General features: G+C 37.8%; 1 protein-coding gene and 1 non-coding gene across 3 annotated transcripts in view; one reads left to right on the plus strand and one right to left on the minus strand.

Moving 5' to 3' along the window:
- LOC126380546 (activating signal cointegrator 1 complex subunit 3) overlaps positions 1–16,354 on the minus strand; it is a 38,245-nt gene that overhangs the window by 14,102 nt on the left and 7,789 nt on the right. For both annotated transcript variants that reach the window (XM_050030017.1, XM_050030016.1), the window contains exons 11-23: positions 13,176–13,362; positions 12,398–12,524; positions 7,304–7,587; positions 7,051–7,156; positions 6,591–6,815; positions 6,059–6,148; positions 5,277–5,421; positions 4,882–5,018; positions 3,935–4,114; positions 3,181–3,406; positions 2,849–2,990; positions 2,047–2,158; positions 257–348 (exon numbers count right to left, since the gene is read on the minus strand). In XM_050030017.1, the coding sequence (XP_049885974.1) occupies positions 257–348; positions 2,047–2,158; positions 2,849–2,990; positions 3,181–3,406; positions 3,935–4,114; positions 4,882–5,018; positions 5,277–5,421; positions 6,059–6,148; positions 6,591–6,815; positions 7,051–7,156; positions 7,304–7,587; positions 12,398–12,524; positions 13,176–13,362 (2,053 nt within the window). The remainder of the gene's footprint in view (positions 1–256; positions 349–2,046; positions 2,159–2,848; positions 2,991–3,180; positions 3,407–3,934; positions 4,115–4,881; positions 5,019–5,276; positions 5,422–6,058; positions 6,149–6,590; positions 6,816–7,050; positions 7,157–7,303; positions 7,588–12,397; positions 12,525–13,175; positions 13,363–16,354) is intronic.
- On the plus strand, positions 8,950–9,056 carry LOC126380802 (U6 spliceosomal RNA). Its single transcript, XR_007568539.1, has one exon. It is a non-coding gene; the product is annotated as a U6 spliceosomal RNA (small nuclear RNA).

Consider the following 16,354-nt stretch of genomic DNA (forward strand, 5'->3'; position numbering starts at 1 on the left):
AAAAGTAAGTGCGCAATTCAAGAAATATTGCTTTTTTAGATGAATTGCTTTGATGCGGTCTTTTTGACCTCCCTGGAGTCGTCAGGTGACCGAGAACCCAAAACCCTCGGCATGTCATTGGAGCAAGCTACGAAGGTCGCAAAATATCCAGATCAGTGGGAATCTGTTCTTCGAGACTTACATGCCGGGGATAATATGAATAGAAAAAAACCACGACATTTTAAAACTATTTAATAAAAACAAAAACACAACAAACCTTTCCGAGGTTGCCCTGATGTAGTACTGTGGGGGGAGGGGTTCCACTACGGGAATTGTGATCACCAACTCTTGAGGCTCCTTCGATATCACCTGTAATCGATGACATAACACGAGATTATTGTCAACAACCAACAGAAATTACTAGAAAAAATGTAGCGCTTTCACACTAACGATTTTTCTCGGCGATTTCTAATCACTTACGCAAAGAAAAAAGATACCTACAGCAACGCATACTTACAAAAAAATAAATAAATAATTATATTATTATGTTTGCCCGCGACTTTGTCTGCATGGACTTCGGATATCGTGAACCGCACGTGTCTTCCATCCCCTTGAGGGGTAATTTCAGGGATAAAAACTATCCTATGTTTTGCTCTAGGTTCTAAACTATCTATATACCAAATAAACACAAATTCAGCGGTTTAAGCGTGAAAAGGTAACAGATAGTTACGAGGGGAGGTCAAAAAGTTCGCGGAATGGAGGGGTTGGAGGGGGTTGGTTTGCTCGTACAGGTAGCCGCTAGTTGCACACCTCATTAACAGTATATGTACCAAGTTTGAAGCAAATCGGGTCATTAACGTTTGAACTATCGACCAGCAAACAAGTGAATCGGGAAGAACTCAGCGAATATGGAGAAAATTGAACACCGCGCCGTCATTAAGTTCCTCACCAAGCAAGGAAAATCCGCTCAGACAATTTTTCAAGAGCTGTTAGCAGTTTACGCGGACTTTGCCCCTGGTAAAACCATGGTTTATAAGTGGCATAGTCTTTTCAAGCAAGGAAGAGAGTCGATTGAAGATGACCCCCGCTCCGGACGGCCCATTGAGGCCACCACACCGGAAATCATCGAAAAAGTAGAGAAACTTGTATTAGAAGATACCCGCTTGAAGAAGAAGCAGCTTGCAGCAATGGTCGGTGTATCCGAAACAAGTATTTTAAATATCCTACATCAACATCTTGGGATGACTAAGGTCAGCGCAAGATGGGTTCCAAGAATGCTCACGCCACTTCAAAAAAGCGAGCGTGTCGAGTGTTCTCGCCAGTTTTTAGAGCTCTGTGGAGAGAATAAGGAAGAAGTTATGGCCCGGATTGTTACTGGAGATGAAACCTGGGTTCACCACTATGAACCTGAGTCGAAGCAAGAGTCGATGCAGTGGCATAAAAAAGGCACACCTCCTCCAAAGAAGTTTAAGGTGTCACAATCGGCCGGAAAGATCATGGCCACTATTTTTTGGGATACAGAAGGTATTTTGCTGATTGATTATAAAGATCGTGGTGTGACTATAACGGGACATTACTACGCTTCTTTACTGGATAGATTGAAAGAGGCTATCAAGGAAAAAAGAAGAGGAAAGCTGTCAAGAGGTGTGCTCCTTTTGCACGACAACGCACCCGTCCACACGTGCCATGTTGCGACGGCTGCCATTCACCGATGCGGGTTCGAAAAATTAAACCACCCGCCTTACAGTCCAGACTTGGCCCCCAGCGATTATTATTTGTTCCCAAAAATGAAAAAGGAACTGCGTGGACGAAAATTTGGCGATGATGAAGAAGTCAAGTCTGCAATTTCGGCCTATTTTGACAGCAAAGAGAAATCTTTTTTTTATGATGGAATAAACAAATTATTTGATAGATCCGGAAAATGTGTTAAGGTTAAGGGAGAATATATTGAAAAGGAAAAATAGTTTCGTGTTTAATTTCGACCCCCTTCCCCCTCATTCCGCGAACTTTTTGACCTCCCCTCGTACTTTCGCATTTATAATATCAGTGTGGATTAATTGAACGTACCTGTTTCTTGGTAAGGAGGAAGTACTCATGATAATACATGATGTCATACTCAGGGTCCTCCACCCAAACCCAGAATGGTTCTGGGCCCTTCCCGTGGTATTTATCGTTCCACCTGAATAAAAAAGTTCTTGATTTTATCGCAATAAGGTTACATAAATTAATTACCCTGGAACACTTAAATGCGTAGTTGGACGTGACGAAGTTACGTATGTTACTCATTATGTGACAAATTGTATTATTATATTAAAATTGTGACCTATTTTAAATATTTTAAATTACGTATTACCCTGGTAATAATAATGTATTTACGGCGTTTCAACTCTAGCAATAAATCCTTTATTTTTTATTGATTAGACTTTTCTGTCCATTACAGACTAGGTTCGTTCCAAAATATAAACAAAATAACATAAAAAATAAAGTCTATAATATGAATGAGAATGTGTATGCAGACAGTCTGTGTAGATTTGAACCTGCGACATCACGATGAGAGTCGAACGTTCTTCCAACTAGACTTCTCAGTGAACTCACGGCTTATCAATATAATGGTCTTTAAAGTGTTTTTTTTTAGTATCAAAAATAATATAAAAAAAGAAAGAAGGCATATGTTTGAGGTAGGATGAGGCCCATCAGCCGTGTACGTAACTGTTAGTTCGTAGCTAGTTTCGAAGTAAACATAATTATTCTTTGTTCGAAACTGGTTTCGAGACGAGTAGTATTTACCGTTACGTACACGGGGGTGAGGTACTATTGTGATAGTTATAAGTTTGTTAATATATAACAATAGTTATGAATGTGTATGTACTTGAAGTTAGGCGTGATTACGAGCGTGATCTTCAGCACTGTTCTGGTGATGGGTTGTATGCTTGCTTCCATGTCCAGTAGTGGGAACTCCTCGGCCCGGTCCTTCAGTAGCCTGGCAGCTTTTGGGTTTCGGATACGTTCGCCTGAAACACGAGGAGATAGCAGTCGTGAAATGTTTCTTGGATTGGTACTGGGTACCGTAGTAACAAAAATGAAGCATGCGTGTATGGTATCAACGTGGTGGACCAGAAGTGAACTACTTACTCCCTTAGAACATGGTTAGCTTTAATGAAAAAAAAAACCTACGCCTTATACCATTAAGAGAATCCTCACCTAATTCCTTCCAGTCCATCTCTCTAATATCTTCTGGCCTAAGCATTGGGTACTCTATATGCTTCAGGACCTCTATCGGGAAGCAATTGAACTGCCGCATGTCGCTGTAGAAGTCCCAGCTTTGAAGTTCCATCATCTTTGACATTTTTAAGTAAACAGCTGCCATGTACGCGTTGTTTTTACGCAACGTTATTTCGAATAACGCTCTCACTATACGGACGGCATTCTGAAAACATGATTGTATATGAACACTAGCTGTTAACCGCAACTTCGTTCGCGTGAAAACCTGGTAAAATATATATCCCTTCTTATCTCCTTAGGGGTTGAATTTCGCAAAATCTTGTCTAAGTGAGTACCTATGTCCTAAAAGAAACCGTCTTGAAATGTGAGACTCCTAGCCCTTGTAGTTTCTGAGATTTTGTGATGAGCGAGTCAGTCAGTGACCTGTCACTTTCATAGAATCTCTTTTACGTAAAAAAACTATAATTGTCCAGAAACGTGAAGTCTGTGTTTGTAAACAAACGCAATGTAATTAATAGACATAACATATCCTATCACATAGGTACTTAATTTTGCCAACATATGCAAAGAAATACTTTAATTTCAAAATAAGAAGAAAGTTTATTACAACAAATCATTTTACGTTTTATAGTTGTATAACATTAATAGTAATCGGAGGGCGTAGACTATATATTATGTACCAAGTGGGAATGATTTCTTGGTTATGAATTGAAACAACCTTCATTATTTATACCTGACTGATGTAGTTGAGATCAGACTGCAGAGAGGACGCGTTGACACGTCCTCTTGAGAGGAACACCTGCAAGAGGATGTTGATCTTCCAATACAAGTCCTCCTTCACCTCCCCCTCGGTACTCAACTCGCAGTATTGGTTTTGGAGAGAATGTAGTTCAGTCAGCTCTTCTTTCCTGACCTGTTTGTAAAATGATAAATATGTAAAAATACTAAGGTAGTTTCCAACTAGTCAAATCAGTTACTCTTTACTAAATGTCAAAACACGATATTACTATAGAAAAACGTGACAAAATGTCGCACTTATTATTACATTTCTCTTTATTAAAATCCATAAATCAGTTAAATAGAAAAAAGAAAACGTTTTTTTGTTTTGATCTGTCTTTATTTAGTAATCGGAATTTCATAATTTATCTATGACCTAGAAAACTACCCAATTATGTACATACATACATACATAAACTCACGCCCGTAATCCCAAATGGGGTGGGCAGAGCCACAAATAATCAAAGACAACTTGCAGCCACTGTTGATACGAAGTCCTAAGATGGATATGATGAACCTTATGGTGATAAGGGATCAGCCTATCGCCCATAACATTAGTCCATCATGTTAGAGGACGCAATCCCTCTGTCGGTTTTTACGACATGCCCGGGAAGACAAGCAGCTGAACGTGTTCTATGTTTTTTATTTGCTCCCAGAACAGCATAGAAGCAAAACCCAATTATGTACCTAATAATAATGATGCCGCTTCCGGCAGACACTCCTAAGTTTATTTTAAGTTATGCCTCTATTTTTTTATCCGCCGAAAAAGAAAGGGTAATCTACAGGCAACAATAATACGGACTTTAGGCAGAGATCATAATCATGAACAACGTATTCCAAATTTTACGCTTAAAGCCTGACTAGGAAAATAAAAACGTCGATATGTTGCCGGAAGAACCTCACCTTGAGTTGTTGGAAGTCCGAGCAGCGAGTGAGCATCTTGAGGACGTCTCCCTGTGTCATTGTCTTACGTACCATGGAGTTGAACACTTGCATGGTCTCTAGCGTTATGTAGTAGTGGCTAGCCGTGCGACCCAGGTCTGAAAGATTTACGTTTATTTGATTATCCCTTCGTTCATTCGCGAAACGCACCGTATCCTCTGTCTTTATAAGAACGGCAAAAGAACCTGCCGTAGTCTGTGTTTGCTTCTCATTGCGACCTTAGAATCTCCAAAACTAGGGTGGATAGGCATTTACTAGGTAACCGTGAAGCACCTTAGACCACATCTTCGCTCACAAGCTCACAATCAGGTTTATCATGGACGCAAGCCTATTAAAAACTGCAAAAGATAACTTACCAGTAATGTTGAGGTCGCCAGTGTTATCATCGTATCGTATCATGTGCGTCTTGTCGAGTTCCATGGCCGCTGCCGTGATCAGCTGTCGACGTTTCGTTTCTAACATCGGTTCTTCTCTGACGTCATCGTATGATAGACCATACACCTGCAAATTATATGTCAAGCTGTAGTATTATTGTAATAGAGATTTCAGTGATTTTAGAGCCTGACTTGAGATATGAAACCGTGATCTTATAATGTAAATCTTGTCTCTATCTCTGCAGTAACTCTGCAACAGTTGTGCTTATAAAGTTCAGGCATTTGTAGCGACCTCCGTGGTCCAGTGGTTGAGCGTTGGGCTCACGATTCGGAGGTCCCGGGTTCGATTCCTGGTGGGGACATATCACAAAAAATATTTTGTGGTCCCTAGTTTGGTTAAGACATTACTGGCTGATCACCAGATCGTCCGAAAGTAAGATGATCCGTGCTTCGGAAGGCACGTTAAGCCGTTGGTCCCCGTTACATGAGCCATGTCAGGGGCATTTGGGGACTCAGTAATAACCCTAACACCAGGGTTGATGAGGTTGGTATTCCAACTCACATAATGAACATTTCGTAAAACTCATTATCATCTTGTCGATGTAGCATTCTACATTCTTGTCTATCAAAGGCCAATTCTTCGTTCGAGTCTTTAATTTGTTCCATGCAAGGTTTTCTTGAAACTATGAATTTTGCAAAACTATGGAGGATATATTTATAAATCTAATGAGAGAAAAACCGATGATACTTCATGACATACTTACATGTGGGTTCAGCCTCATCCGTACAAACAGATACGTGTAGCTCAACCATTCTACAGCTTCGTCGATGTTCGCTACGGTGCCCAGGGCAATCTGTCATTTGAAACACGATGTTTTTATAATTAACTCTATCACATAACAACATTCTATCGCGTGAGCACATTTAAACATCCTGTGGCAGCATTTCCAGGCTTCCTGTTGCCTAGTGCGCAGAGACTAGAGGCATCCACATACTTTAGCAGTGTTTCGCCGCAGCGTAGCGTTAAGTCTGTCATTTTGTCTTAAATTCAGGAGTTATTTACTTTTGATGCGTCCAAGAGACTTAACATTTTAGTAACAGCTTTTCAGCTATCAATCCAAAGACTTGTTTATTAGGTTCATCACGAGCAAGTGAGATTGACAATGGAGAACATTGATCACGCTTATTTTGTCGTGTGTGTTGTACACAAGGTCGTTTTTTCTATGTATTTTTTTCCTTTTCTTACATCGGAAAATGTTTTATACATACCCTCCCCTACTGGTTATCATACTGTACCTCAGCATTTAAGTTATCAGCAAGCAGGTTGATGAAGTTGCTTTCAATCGGGAATGAATTGGTTATAGCCTGGAGGTAATGTGATAGCTTCTTGTGGGAGGTGATAATGATGCCGGTGCCAGAAGTATCGAACTGCGGTCTGCCGGCGCGACCGAATATCTGCAGTACGTCTAGTATGCTCAGGTCAACAAAGGAACCTTTGCTTTGGTCGTAGAGTTCTGTGCCCTGTTGAGAGATGATTGGTTGAAAATCCCTCCTTTCAAAATGTTGCAAAAATTATCACAATATTTTATATTGCCACCGGCAAATGAATGATATTAGAGAATGAATTTGATCTAAGTATTGTATTTTTGCAACAAGTTCGCAATTTAAAACGATAGTAAGTTCCGTAAGGGATATGATCTCAATCTAATAATTAAAAGGCTGAAAATAATGTAATGCAAATAAAGGTCTTACTTACTTTAATTATGACGGCATGCGCTGGCATATTGACTCCCCAAGCAAGTGTGGATGTACACACAAGAAGTCTAATGTACCCTTCCGAAAAATACTTCTCGATCATATTCCTGAAATTAAAAATTACCGTATATAGTGTAATTGGTTTTAAAAAACAAAAGCAAGCAGAGTACTGAAGATTTCTCTCTCTGATCAAACTTGTAACCGACGATAAAGAAAAAGGTTATGGAGGTATTTAAAACACATTCAAGTCTCACCTGTCACTACGTAGCATGCCTGCGTGATGGCACGCAAACCCACTGGCGAACAGCTCCGATAGCTGTTTATTAGGGCTGCTGCCTATTGCCTTCTTCGCTTTCAGGAACCCAGCGGAGTCTTCAGGCTCAAAATGCTTTAAGTGCCCCTTCTTCTGTGCTAATTCTTTCATGATCATAGCCGTCTGGTGCGTTGCATTGCGTGCGTGGACGAATACCATTACTTGATGGCCTTTCATTACCATGTCTACAGCTTTGTCGTAGCATACCTCATTCATTAGCTGTATCTAATAATATAAAATGTCGTATAAGTGTAGGAAGAAAGTAACTATAATATAAGGTGTTAGTTACATAGCAACGAATACTGAGGGGGAAGATTTTGTGTTAATATTTGCGCTTTGTAGTTCACTTGATATCAATACAGAATCATGACCTGAATCATCCTTCAAAGTTTTCGTTGCGATGTCACTGACATCCTGTATAACGCGCATAGGAACACGAATTTTTTTTTTATTATAAAAAATTGTTTTATTTTACAATTTAGCACAGACCTACTTAATAAGAATTCTAGAGGTATAGGTCCCGGCAAACTTCTTGAGCATCGATATTGACTGCGCACAACCGGATTTTAGATCTCTTTGGTGGTGCGGTACGGGGCGCGGGGGCGGGTGAGTCCCGCATCGACCGGCTATTGGTAGATCAGTCGATACTTCCCCCGCGCACTCTGTCTTCGTCCCTTTGACTCCCGAATACACTTGCGTGCAGTGAAACTGTCACGATTTTGTTTATTGCTCTTTTTTTAGTTTTTTTTTGTTATTGCTCATTTGTTTAAATTTAAGAATTAGTTGCTAGTACGAGGTCTATGTCTACAGATCCAAAACCTAGCACTAGCTCTGGTATTGCTGGTTTCAACCTCATGTTTTTTATTCAATATAATAATATAATATAAGTTTTAATAAACTATACGTAATAATATAAGTTTAGTTTTATTTACATAATTAAATAATATAATAATTGTTTTTTTTTTAATGAAGTTAAGAAATTAATCATAAGTTCAGTTTTTTGCACGGAAGTGTACGTGCGCGAACTTTCCCCCACTACGACACTCGATGCTCAAGAAGTTTGCCGGGAGTTATATGACATTTAACCCTTTCACGGACAGAGATGGTTCATAATAGGCAGTATGACACCTTGGAATCGGAACGTCCGTAGACGTTCTGTCCTTGAAAGTGTTAAATCCAATAACTCATGCAATCTCTTTGTAATTATTAGCATTCAATAGTCTTCTCTAGCCTACTCGTCAGTCCATTACGTTCATCGTTTATACAGACGTCAATGAGGGACTTTCCAGGCAACGTTCTTTAAAAACAATATAGATGGCGCTGTACAGTTTTTTCTTCGTTTAACCTTCTAATTTCATGGATAACAGACATATGCATCTTTGTTTTTGGGTATAAATGATGGCTCTTTTTTTTACACCTAGACACAATTACATCTTCCACCCATTATTATGTCGATCAAAATAAAGAGAAGCAATATAGGTAACAACATAATTAGATACATAATGTGATTGAAATATCAAACAATAATTACTTTTATATATGATTCTGCCATTTGATTGTGTTTTGGAATAATTATGTTCACGACTAGTACTTGCTTCGGCAGTACATATACTAAAATTGGAACGATACAGAGAAGATTAGCATGGCCCCTGCGCAAGGATGATACGCAAAATCGTGAAGCGTTCCACATTTTTTTTTAAATGTTTTATGTTCACTTATGGTAGCTTTTCATTGGCATTTATTAAGTATTCATTTTGTAAAAAAGGATGTAAGCTACCCAAATAAAAAAAAATAATAAAAAAGAAAAACGAGTAATGAGAAAATTACGTTAAAGCTGTACGAAGCAATCTATATTGTTTTTGGTGAACGTAGCCTGGAAAGTTCTTCATTACAGCCTGCTTAGGCAGCATGGGTTACGCTACCGCGCGCGACAACACAATTAACGATGCGTTCGATGCATCGAACCACATGTATAACTTCAACAAGCTCGCATTAATAGCCGTGTCGTGCGCGTGCGACGCTCCGCAATTGTTGATTAGTAATTATGATATATTTTATCCTCCCGATTAGTAGTTCCCACGCAAATCGTTGACTCCAAAGAAAAATGCATGCTGATTAATTCATACGGTCAGTAGTCAAAAAATCAAGATGTATTAGGCCTAATAAGTCCATGTTAAATATATTCAAACATCATCGAAACGGTACAAAGTAAAAATAAACTTAAGTAAGTGTTATTGTATTGTAATCCTAGGCTAGAGGCTAGTATGGATATGCATGGACCGGAACTTGATGCATATTAAATGTGTTAGTAACAGATGAGAAATATCTAGAAAAAATATACTGAGACTATTTTATGGGTGTCCCTTAAATAGCATAACATGAATAACCCTATTATAAAGACCCATAACAGACTAACCATATCCTTAATTAGTATAACAATAAGAATCTACAATTTAAAAATACATACAATTTTTTAGCATAATGTTTAAAATCCGTAATTCTGTAATTTATAATATATAACTTAAAATCATAAATGTACACAATGGCCCCGATTCCTGCAGACACCTCCTAATTTTACTTTAAGTTATACCGGTCATTTTCTTATCCGCCGAAAAGGAAAGGGACGGATGATTGACAGCTTCTAATTTTAGGAAGAATGAGTAAATTAATCAACCGGAGGGGGTATGAAGCATACTCCACCACGCTGCTTCACTAACTGCTAGCTGGGCCTGTGCCCAGCAGTGGGACGTATATAGGCAGTTTATGTTATGTTATGTTATGAGTAAATTAATGAATAACCCGGGCGGTTCAAAAAGGTATCTCGCTAGTAACCGTTTGACGTGTGCTGTCAACATAATTCTGGCGGGTTATTGGCCAACGTAAAATTTTTAGACGGTTGTTTTATATTTGTGCTTAAAATTGACGTGTGTTCCATAAATTTTATGCTTGTCGATTACCCGTCCCTTTCCTTTTCGGCGGATAAGAAAATAACGGATATAACTTAAAATAAAATTAGATGGTGTTTGCAGGAATTGGCACCAATATTATAATATAATATGGATATTTGATAGTTTAAATGCAAATGACCACCTGCTTCGTTACCAGTGATGTGTTCTCCGGAAAGTTCCTAAAGTGGGAATGTTCCTGATGTAAAATCTTTAATAATAAAGACCTTTTTAATCCCCCTATTCCCAGTATGTTTTCAACAGTCTTACCAGTTGAACTACTGGGAATTTCCCTTCCAATAGATTTCGGTGAGCGACTCCAGCCAGGCGGCACTTCGACGTGTCCTTTTTAACATCCCTGCTTTTAAAGTTTTATCACGCATAATGGAACTGTTTTTGTTAATTTTATATTAATTTATCGTTACACATACTAACAGTAAAGAGTCTGCATTAAAAATAGAGCTTTTAATCGTATGTATTTCAAAATTATAGATTTTAATATAGACCCCTTTTTACGCCCCTATTATATATCTACTGCAAAAACACATTGCACCCAGGCTCTGTTATCAGTTACGATTATTGAAACTCATATGCGAACGAACACATTAACAGATAAATATCGATTTGAATTGTATCGATACCTCTTTTTCACCACATATCCTATCGGCATTCTTCCATTTGGGTCTTGGTACATAGGATGGACGTTCGACAATTAGTGGTGGGCGTTTTTCGACAGGTTTGGTTTTTAATTTACGTTTGGGCTTTAGCGGCCAGGGCCTCCAGTTCGTAGGCTTGTATGGCTCCACCTTTTAATACAACGTTCGCGAACTAATGAAATGATTTACCTACATACATAGTAATATTTGGACATACACGCACACTACACACAACTTACACGTCTCCATAATTTATTATAAAATACTCTGTTCTGTAGATAGGTTATATAATATCATTATAATCTCATCATCAATATAAGAGCCACGCTCTTGTCGGCGCAGCATTTTCCATGCTACTTTTTTAGGGAAAAATAGGGCAGTGGTTTCCCTCTTACCTTCCGCCCCGCAGTACTCTGTCTGACGCAAGTGGGATTATAATCTAAGTAAGTATGTTTTCATTATTGTAAGTAGGTACGTAATTGAGTTTGATAATGTCCGTGGTTCACGATAGGTCTCCCATAATACCAGCGCCGCGGCTCCTGCTAAGCACGTGTCACGGCATTATGCTGAGGGAGATCTTTTTTTTATTTTGGACGCTCTTCACAATGTGTAGTTTAAGTGATTGATATATTTTTTATTTTTATAGTTTGTTAATGTGGCGTCATTTTTCTAATGTCTATAATATATGATTATATATGATATATATGATTTTAATTATTATTCAATAAACTGTAGACAAGACAATAAAATTCGAGTTTAAAGAAATATTTTTTAAACGTTGTATTCGTAGATACTATTTAAATTTTTCATTTTTGTTGTGTGCTCTACAGGTACATGCAACACACTGAATGAAGTTCACTGAATTAAATTTCAATTAATGTGCTCGAAAACTTACTGTTTCAGGGTTTGAATCATAAAATTACATTCATAACATGTTATGGTAAATTAATGAAGATCACAATATTACATCTACTATTATTGGCGAATTCAATTTCCTAAACGTAATACATACTTTAAATATGGGCACATGGCATTGTTGGTGTAGGTGAGATTTTATACCACTTGAGGGTGAAGCATATATGAAGGGTGTGGTGAGAAAATGTTCAACTTGTTAATGTTAGGTACATACATGAATTTGATTAAGCTTTCTGAGCACACAATCCTTTTCCTTCCTCACTAGTTGTTATACAAATAAGCTTGATGCACACAGAACCGAGAAAGCGGGACAAGAAAGACGGAGCGCGGGATTTTTTTTTGCGGTTCCTTACGACACCGCACCACGTCTCGCCGTGACGTGACGTACTTTCCGTATGTAGCAAGTGTTACTCTTCGCTTCTAGGATGTATCAAAAAGACAGTTATCGAAATTCACACAGCATGATTTACAAAAAATACAACCGACTTTTCAATAACTAATAAAACACAAATTACATACCTGTCTAAGGTGTGTGCCGCCGCCGCTCCCTACTTCCTTGATACCTATAAATTGCTGTTCCAAAGGTACTGGACGGAAGCGAGAGTCGAAGAAGAATAGACCAATGTTTGGATTTACTCGTAGGAATCTGAAATTTAATGGTTTTTTTTATTATACACATAGACATCTTTTATTATTGTTGGGAATGTTGGGATGTTAACTACTTTTCATATCCAGTACATGCATTGGCATCTTTCAAGTTTAGTTTGGTATCCACAGACTGAACCAGCGAAACTAATGACCGCATTAAATACTTTTGATAAACGAATAAATTCGCACATTGTATTTAAAAGTAAATATTTAGGTACGAATGTGTATGTCTACAGCATTGAAAGGGTTAATTATTACAACATACCGTGGCACAGGACCGCGAGAAATAGACGAAGAAAGGGAACACACAATACTTCCTTTGCTTAGCCACTGTAATATTGTAAGTCTGTTTTAAAAAAAAAACTGTGTAATGTCACAATGTTACAGTCTGAGGTCAGACTGAGGCCGAATGTAAGAATAGTAGGCTGAATGAAACGGAACGTTAATGTGTGTGAAAGAGAAAGCGATGAGTGAGCGAGAGAGAAGAGAGGATTGCAGTTTGACGGGTGAATGGTCATTCAGTAACTGAATATAATTAAAAAGAAAATAAACAAGACTGAAGAAAAAAATAGACGTTTCCATCAAGTCCCATCCCACAATTTTTACTTCCTCTACATATTATAAATTAGATTAGAAATGGTAAGGTTACCTGGCGACATCAATGTAATTTGGCAGAGTGGCGGATAAGCCGACGATGCGGATCATGTTCTGGCTCGATTCGACCTGTCGCAGAGTCCTTGCCACTATGGCCTCTACTATGGGACCTCTGTCGCCGTGCAAGAGATGCACCTCGTCGATGATAAGCAGCTTCACGATCGTGGCTAGCTCCGTCTCAGCTGGAACAGTGTGACGTCAGTTTCAGAGGGCATTTAAGTACATACTGCATACTAAATGTGAAACTTCACGGAGGCGAAAACATGTATAAACTTCTAAAATTGTACTGTTAATATTAAGCCAATAGAGAAAAATATTGTCCTACGTAAAATAAGAGTCTCTCAGCATACTAGAAACTTTGTTATTGTAATGCGCTTAAGTGGAGCGACAATGCCAAGTGATAGGGTATTTAACTGGGTCAAAAATAAATTATAAAATGCTTATCGATATGTACAAATAGACGCCAGTGTAACATGATCAAAACTCAATCTCATTTTACTTTTCCACTTATTTTCGAATTTTATATATGAATTAAGTAACAATGAGTACGACGTTTGACCGCTTTTATTGGTGACGTCACAGCACAGTATTTCCGTACGTACTCTAAAGAAAATTGACGTTTTGACGTTTCTTAAAAAATATCTCATTTGACTAAGTAGCCTATTGTACAGTCATGAGCAATATAATCTACCCACTTTAGGACTGTCGCACTAACATATTTGACATTTAGTGAGACTTACAGTTCAATTTGTCAAAGAAAGTTAATCTGACATGGTACCAAAGTATATACATATTAATTCTCGTGACAGTACTACGTGCTAACATAAGTAAGGTTACAATAATACGACAATATCATCACTAGATGGCACTTATTTCCATACAAAATGGAACAGGATGGAAGTAATCGCAATGCGCATGCCACGCTATCTATCTATAATAATAACAGGTATTAATAATAAGCAGTTAAAAATATTTTGTGTTTCAAATACATATTTTACGTATATTTTTTTTCTAGACCAATAATTTATCTCCAAAGCACTGCACCAGCAATTTTTAATGAATATCTTAAATTGATACATGTATCGATATCTACGAGCACAGGAGATATACAAGTTATTTGAAGAACAATAGGAAACCCGTTATGCAGATAATTTGCAACTGCATTATGCTGTTATTTTAATGTAGAACACCTAGATACTTTCTATTTTAGATCTTTATAGCTCTATATAACGATTTTATTTCATATAACCGTAACTATTTGCACTTTTATACATAAATATATTGTTAGATAGCCATCGCCTTAATCTCGACTGACACATCACTATGCTAATAAACGTCACTTCCGACTTCCGTACTTTGACAGATATCGATAAGCCACTATCGATAGTTTAAAAAAATATATCGATTTGCTATCGCAAGAACTATCAATACACAGCAATCCAAAACATAGTGTTGGCCTGCAGGGTCTGCGTGACAACCGCGAATTATATTGAGCGCTTCGACCAATAGCCGTTTGACGTCCATCTACGTAGATAGCGTTCGTATCGTTTATTGGTACTTTAAGCGCTCGATATAATTCGCGCCGCGCGCGGCGCAGTTGTCATACAGACCCAACAAGTATGCTCAAAAGTAACAGCTAACATTTCAAGGTTCGCCCAGCTGACGTCATCCCACCCTGCGTTGCCATTATGTAAAAAATAAATTATCCACCACCAATCTTTTTATATTTACTTTGCAAGGAAAATTTGAAGTTTTAGTAAAAGACTTACTTACAGTTTTAATGATTTTTATATAATATGTGACAAGTAAAAGTACCTGATTAAATATATTAGTCAGTAATTAACTTAATTTTCAATAATAAAATTCACGTCCTTGGAACACTTACGTCATCAATGGGCTAGCAATGACGGCTTGTCATAGGATTGAGCATACCTGGTTTTCTTATACCATGGGCATTTGGGCATATCGATGTTATATCGAGAGTATACAATTGCAAGGTCAAAAGTAGATACTTCCGCAGCGCAACATTATCAAGACTTTTAATTTGATATTGTGCAATTAGTTCTTCTAGCGTTCTAACATGGTCCGAATGACAGCAGAAGAAATATAGCTTACAGTCTAGTGCGAAAGAGACAGACCAAGTATTAAAAGTAATTTAATAAAATTAAATATGTACATATTGCAAGTACTACTGTACTATACTGACATACATCTTATGCACCATGATATAACGTAAAAGGTATAGGTTAAGGTATTTATCCGCGGAAGCGCGAAAAAATCAAGTCTATGGTATTTATTGTACGGGCCTTTGTACCCCTAAATAAATGGTTATTATTATTAAATCGCTCTGCTCAAGAGAACACATATAAACTTCGCATTAATCGTTTTCCTTACTCAAGTTCGCGATGCTAGTGATTTCAGTGCGTTGTGATCTTTTACATTGATCAGTTCCGCATTTACGGCGTACTGGGGGTTTAAAAAGTCCACATTTCAAGCAATTCATCTAAAAAAAGCAATATTGAGACGACACTTGCGCATATAAAGGTAAGTGCGTAATTCGAACAAATGTCAAAAGCAATATTGCTTTATTAGATGAATTGCTTCGATGTGGTCTTTTTAACCCCCTGGAATGTTGAAAAGTATACACTTGTTTTTTAACAACATATATATCACTAGTATATCACTCCTGTATTCCCGAAAGGGTAGGCAGAGCTGTATAGCATTACACCCACTACTCGCCAGGTTCGTTCGTCTTTTAGACTAAAAATAAGAATCATAATACAATTTTGAGGAAGACTTTGTCATGTATGTATAAAGCTCAATGTACGCAATGGCAGTGCACGTTTCGGGCACACGAAGATTTCTCGCACCGCAGTTTCTCACAAACTCTCGCTTTTTGCCTTGCAACATTCGCAACCTATATGAATGGGCGCAAACATGTATACACTTTTAAACCATGTCACTTTCACTTTTTTGACAAATTAAACCGTAAGTCTCATTAAATGTCAAATATGATAGTGCGACAGGGTTTTAAAGTGGGTACATGATATTGGTCATGATTGTACGTACAATTATTATTCGTCTATATGCAGTTCTGATATAGTATACTTCGATAATCTTATGGAAAATCTAGCATTCCGCGCGGTATGTTTTTTCATCCCTTTTTCAAGTCTT

Source organism: Pectinophora gossypiella, chromosome Z (genome assembly GCF_024362695.1).
Source record: "Pectinophora gossypiella chromosome Z, ilPecGoss1.1, whole genome shotgun sequence".
Classification (NCBI taxonomy): Eukaryota; Metazoa; Arthropoda; class Insecta; order Lepidoptera; family Gelechiidae; genus Pectinophora; species Pectinophora gossypiella.